This window comes from Salvelinus alpinus, chromosome 12 (genome assembly GCF_045679555.1).
Source record: "Salvelinus alpinus chromosome 12, SLU_Salpinus.1, whole genome shotgun sequence".
In the NCBI taxonomy this organism is placed as follows: domain Eukaryota; kingdom Metazoa; phylum Chordata; class Actinopteri; order Salmoniformes; family Salmonidae; genus Salvelinus; species Salvelinus alpinus.
In genome coordinates, this window is record NC_092097.1 from 38,961,519 (window position 1) to 38,967,667 (window position 6,149).

Consider the following 6,149-nt stretch of genomic DNA (forward strand, 5'->3'; position numbering starts at 1 on the left):
AAGTAAACAACAGGTAGGCCTACTGTATGTACCCAACACATTTTTATCTGCTTGCTTGGTGCTGGTGACCAACACAGGAGTGGTAGCAGTAGTAGAAGCAGTAGCAGTTGTGGTAGTAGTAGGAGTAGTAGTAGTAGTAGTAGTAGTAGTAGTAGTAGTACTAATGGTTGAAGTAGCAGCGGTAGTAGTGGGAGGAGGAGGAGGAGGGACAGTTGTAGACACGGAGACGTCTGTAGGCTCGACTACAGGGCAGGGGGAAGAGAGCACAGGGTTAAAGAGAAAAGCAGGAACTCACAGGTAATCACACACACCAATAGAGACAGAGAGAAAGTCAATAAAACAATGAGCAGAAAGGTGATATGGAATTTCCCAGAACCAGCACTGTTGACTGGTGCAGAAATAAGGAAAAGGCAATAGTCCAATTAACAAAAAGGGGTCAACAGAAATATACTTTTTATAGATAATTGTCCTTTTAGGCATTAGAAGTTAATAATAAAATGCATGCTTTATTGTGTGGGTAAATACAACAGTAAGGATTTATCTGGGACTAGGTAATCATAAATCATTTACTCATCACACAACCCATGATGAGGGTCTTAAAGTGGAATATCAGTGCCCCCACGTGGCCAACTGATGTTATGACACTCCTCAACTACATCCTGGCCCAAACCAACAAACAGAGCAGGTCTTTGGTGTGTGGATTTTCTTCTAGAATAAACAGGAAGTTATGGGAAATCCATATTTAGATACCCTACTGTTATTACAAAGGAGCCTTGTTTTCTTTGGAAGCCATTTTGAAAATCATCATCACAGTATCTACAGTGAACAAAGAGGGGCATACATTCTTTGTAGGACTTCTTGTTACGCTTCTTTTTACCTTGTAGTGGATGAACATCTCCATTTGGAGGATCCCACTAGAGAGCAGATTAACTCATATGCTTGTTGAAGTGCATCCCTCCCTCCTCCCTCCCCCATGCATAGTTCCAAACTCCCCCAGGTCAGCCATGACAAGCAGCATGCTAGAGAGAGCCAGCCATGAGAGAAGAAGAGGAAGAAGAGTAAAATAAGGCATCGGTACAGGCAGGTGCTCAAGAACCCTTGTTGTCCAGGTAACACTCAACAGCCAGCCAGAGATCACATTGGCCGCAAGCCATGTCAAATCTAAAATCTGTGCCAATCCCAGGCTGTGTCAGTCAAAAGGCAGAGACATTGCCTTTCAGAGCGGTTGAACCCCAATATCTTACCTGTGACACCCCCCCCCCCCCCCCCCCCCCCCCCCCCCGTCACAGAGACCAGGAAGAGTAGGGGCTGGCAACGCTCACCAGCACAGAAATAAACACACACAGATAAGATGGAAGCATGACACTTTGAAAACTGAAGCGCAAGCAGCGGTGAGCGAGCAAGCCAGTGAATGAGAAGCAGAGAACGTTTGATGATGGATATTCATTCCAGGAAGAGCAGTATAAGCTTAAATCCCCCCCTCACCCCACCCCGTAAATGTACTCACATCTCCACTTAAAAATGAAAGCAAGACTCTCCCACACCCCACAGTGCATCCACGTCAATATGGGCCGACTCCATCGGCTTAGTCAGTACACAAGATCCAAGGCTTGTGACGGACAGGAAATTATGTCATGATTCAAATTGAAAAGTGTGCCATCAGGGATTGGGTTCAAAGTTCAAACCTCAGAAAGAGCAGGAAGTTGACACTGACTACACTACAGGGGATCCTGACCTGGACATCAGGACCACACACAACTAGGATAGAAATACATTTCCAATTCATGTTCAACTTTGCTATATACAAGTGACTGAAAATACTGAAGGTTGAAGCAGAGACTGTGATTGTTCGAAGAGAACTCACGGTTTTACCCTTGACAGACCTCAAAGTTACCCCCTAATTTGTTTTGTTTGTTTCCTACAGCATAAAATTAATCCACCCCTTTGTGAGGATAGAAAGTGCCTGGGTCTGTACTACTGTCATCAGTAGGGGGGAGAAGAAACCCACGATATGTCCACCAGGCAAAGTAGTACGGAAATGCAAAGATAACATGGTCACTAATTTGAGCTGGTCACCATTGCTCAAAAATGGAGTGAGACAGAGTCGGAGAGGAGTAAGACAGATAGACAGACAGATGGGCTGTGCAATTCCCGTTACCTACACCTGAGTGATCAGTACCTGAGCTGAAAAAGTATTCTGTTAACACCCAGGGAGAGACAGACAGACAGACAGACAGACAGACAGAGAGGAGGGCAAGGGAGGGGGAGACAGGGGAGTGGGAGACATGGGAGAGGGAGACAGGGGAGAGGAAGACAGGGGTAGACAGGGGAGAGGGAGACCAGGGGAGACAGAGACAAGGGAGACAGGGGAAAGGGAGACGGCGGGGGAGACAGGGGAGATGGATGGGGAGACAGGGTAGAGGGATGAGGCAGGGGAGACAGGGGATACAGGGGAGATGGAGGGGGAGACAGGGGAGAGGGAGACAGGGGAGAGGGAGACAGGGGAGTGGGAGACAGGGGAGAGGGAGACAGGGGAGAGGGAGACAGGGGAGTGGGAGACATGGGAGAGGGAGACAGGGGTAGACAGGGAAGAGGGAGACAGGGGGAGACAGAGACAAGGGAGAGGGAGACAGGGGAGATGGAGGGGGAGACAGGGGAGAGGGAGACAGGGGAGAGGGAGACAGGGGAGTGGGAGACAGGGGAGAGGGAGACAGGGGAGTGGGAGACATGGGAGAGGGAGACAGGGGAGAGGGAGACAGGGGTAGATAGGGGAGAGAGAGACAGGGGGAGACAGAGACAAGGGAGAGGGAGACAGGGGAGAGGGAGATGGTGGGGAGACAGGGTAGAGGGATGAGGCGGGGGAGACAGGGGAGATGGAGGGGGAGACAAGGGAGAGGGAGGGGAGACAGGTTAAGGGGAGACAGGTGAGGGGGGAGGGGGGAGGGGGAGACAGGTGCGAGAAAGGGGGAGACAGAGAAGAGGGGGAAGAAAAGTGAGAGACAGCTAGTGTAGGAGGGAAAAACAGAGTGGGAATCGGAGAGGCTGAGAGAGAAAGACAAAGCGTTAAAAGACACTACAGAAGGTCAGCCACAGGAGAGGAAGAGAGACAAAGAGAGAGATAAGAGGTCAGCCACAGGAGAGGAAGAGAGACAAAGAGAGAGATAAGAGGTCAGCCACAGGAGAGGAAGAGAGACAAAGAGAGAGATAAGAGGTCAGCCACAGGAGAGGAAGAGAGACAAAGAGAGAGATAAGAGGTCAGCCACAGGAGAGGAAGAGAGACAAAGAGAGAGATAAGAGGTCAGCCACAGGAGAGGAAGAGAGACAAAGAGAGAGATAAGAGGTCAGCCACAGGAGAGGAAGAGAGACAAAGCGAGAGATAAGAGGTCAGCCACAGGAGAGGAAGAGTGACAAAGAGAGAGATAAGAGGTCAGCCACAGGAGAGGAAGAGAGACAAAGAGGGGATAGAAAGAGAACATTCTGACAATTTCATCGTGGGGGACAACAATGTGTCTACATATGTGAGTATGTGTAATAGCAAAAAGGTCTGAGTTGAGTGTGTGTCTGTGTGTGTGTGAGCCAGAGTGTGAGTGTGTGTGTGTGTGTGTGTGTGTGTGTGTGTGTGTGTGTGTGTGTGTGTGTGTGTGTGTGTGTGTGTGTGTGTGTGTGTGTGTGTGTGTGTGTGTGTGTGTGTGTGTGTGTGTGTGTGTGTGTGTGTGGACGTGTTTAACTATTCTTGTGGGGACCAGAAGTCCCTACAAGAATAGTAAACAAAGTAAAAATTGACCAACTGGGGACATTTTGTTAGTCCCCACAAGGTCAAATGCTATTTCTGGGGGGTTTAGGGTTAAGGTTAGAATTAGTGTTAGGGTTAGAATTAAGTTAAATATTAAGGTTAGGAGCTAGGGTTAGTTGTAGGGTTAGGGTTAGGAGCTAGGGTTAGGTTTAGGGTTAGGATAAAGTTTAGGTTTTTGGGTTAGGGTTAGGGCTAGGGTTAAGGTTAGGGTTAGGGTTAGGGTAAGAGTACGGGTTAGGATTAGGGTTAGGTTTAGGGAAAATAGGATTTTGAATGGGACTGAATTGTATGTGCCCACAAGGTTAGCTGTACAAGACTGTGTGTGTGTGTGTGTGTGTGTGTGTGTGTGTGTGTGTGTGTGTGTGTGTGTGTGTGTGTGTGTGTGTGTGTGTGTGTGTGTGTGTGTGTGTGTGTGTGTGTGTGTGTGTGTGTGTGCATGCAGTGGTGAGGCGACTCACCTTCATTGGTGAAATGTGGAGACTCCTCAGCGTAGACCTTCCCTGCTCCCACCTCTGTGAGGGCCGCCAGATAGAACCTGTAGCGGATAGCTTGGTCTGGCAAGCGGAGTCTGTAGGCTGTCACGTTAGGGAGGAAACTCTCCATCTGCATGTGGCCCACACGTGACCCGTTCACTACAGGGACACACACACACGCACAACACAGCTAGTCAGCTAATGCAGAGTGCCATCTATCAACATACCATCATCTCTTCTTAACATTAGGTTATCTCTGTTATGAGCTTAGATTCGTATCAATATTAGAAAGACCTTTCTGACCCGGTAACTTCTTGTTCAGTCTATACCACTCTGTCCAGAACTGATCACCTGTCATCAGTCATCTATCCAATCAGAAGTGCTCACCTCACTGTGTATCCAATCAGAAGGGCTCACCTGTTTGGTACTTGACTATGTAACCAAACAGAAGTCCTCACCTGTCTGGTAATTGACAGTGTAACCAATCAGAAGGGCTCACCTGCTTGATAGTTGAGTGTGTATCCAATCAGAATACCGTTAGGCTCCAGGGGTTTGTCCCACTCCAGGTGGATAGAGTCTGGACTCCTCTGGAGGATCTTAAAGAACTGAGGAAGGTCTGGCACTACACACACAGGAGAGAGAGAGAGAGAGAGAGAAAGAGGGAGAAAGAGAGTGTTGAAGGGTGTAGGAGCGAGTCTGCTACGATGTAAAAACACAATTAATTTGTCTGGTGCCCTAGTTGGTGTCGTCCTTCCCTCTCCCAGTCTCACCTCCTTCCTTGGTATGGAACTCCGCATGGTTGCTAGGCGGCCCATCGTAACGACTGTTGGCGACCACCATAAACATGCGGTAGTGGCTGTATGGCTGTAGGTCTGTCAATATGCCAGTAGGCTGGGCCACGGTACTGTAGAACCCTTTAGTCTTCTTCTCTTTATTCACATGCAGACCCTTCACCATGCTGCCCTCACGCCAGTAGTACAGCTGGGAGAGAGGGTCACACACACTGTCGTCACAGGGTGTGTGTGTCTGTGTCTGTGTCTGTGTCTGTGCCTGTGTCTGTGTGTGTGCCTGTGTCTGTGTGTGTGCATGTGTCTGTGTGTGTGTGTTCCTGTGTCTGTGTGTGTGTGTGCGTGCGTGCGTGCGTGCGTGCGTGCGTGCGTGTGTGTGTGTGTAGTCGTGAGAGTCCAGTCCTCACCCTGTACTCCTTGAACTCTCCCAGGACAGTGTTGGGGTCTACCGGGGTCCAGTGGACGTTGACATTGGTGCTGTCAATCTTTGACACATGCAGGTCTGTAGGAGGGGCTGTAGGCTCTGGGGAAAAACACGCAGGTAGGACATCACCAGCATGATGAGTGAACATGTGTGTGTGTGTGTGAGAGAGAGAGAATGAGAGAGCGAGAGAGAGAGAGGAAGAGAGAAAGAGTGAGAGAAGAGAGCAAAAAATGTGGAAAAAAAGATTATGAATAGAAAATAAATGTTGTTTCATTTGTATATTGGTTTGTGAGTGTACGTACTGTCCTCCCCAGAATACCCTATGATGATGTTGGACTCAGGTCCGGGTCCAAAGTCATTCCTGGCCTGCAGTTTGATCTCATAGGGAACGTAGGTCTCTGTGTCGTGGACAATGTGCTTCGCCCCCACCGTAGTCACATTGTTCCACTCCTCCCCCGTATCCTTCCGCCTCCACCACACCGAGTAGTGCAGGTTAGGGCCGTTTTGCTCTGTGTCCAACAAGGGCTGGAGTGCACAAAAATACACACTAGCACTATAATTAGAACAACCTTGTCTTTGAGGGTATAATGACTGTTTATGAAGGGGAAAGGCTGAAACAGTGACAAACAGTCTCTCACTCACTCATTCACTCACTCACTCACTCACTCACT

The 6,149-nt window shown here is 48.9% G+C and overlaps 1 protein-coding gene across 7 annotated transcripts in view; it reads right to left on the reverse strand.

Annotated features, from left to right (window-relative positions):
- Nucleotides 1–6,149, reverse strand: part of nfasca (neurofascin homolog (chicken) a) — a 182,493-nt gene that overhangs the window by 19,964 nt on the left and 156,380 nt on the right. For 3 of the 7 annotated variants that reach the window (XM_071336291.1, XM_071336288.1, XM_071336287.1), the window contains exons 20-26: nucleotides 5,781–6,003; nucleotides 5,462–5,577; nucleotides 5,037–5,247; nucleotides 4,766–4,888; nucleotides 4,252–4,425; nucleotides 2,180–2,197; nucleotides 33–242 (exon numbers count right to left, since the gene is read on the reverse strand). In XM_071336291.1, the coding sequence (XP_071192392.1) occupies nucleotides 33–242; nucleotides 2,180–2,197; nucleotides 4,252–4,425; nucleotides 4,766–4,888; nucleotides 5,037–5,247; nucleotides 5,462–5,577; nucleotides 5,781–6,003 (1,075 nt within the window). Of the gene's footprint in view, nucleotides 1–23; nucleotides 243–2,179; nucleotides 2,198–4,251; nucleotides 4,426–4,765; nucleotides 4,889–5,036; nucleotides 5,248–5,461; nucleotides 5,578–5,780; nucleotides 6,004–6,149 lie in introns of all 7 variants that reach the window. The other 4 variants (XM_071336293.1, XM_071336292.1, XM_071336290.1 and 1 more) reach the window with 3 other exon arrangements.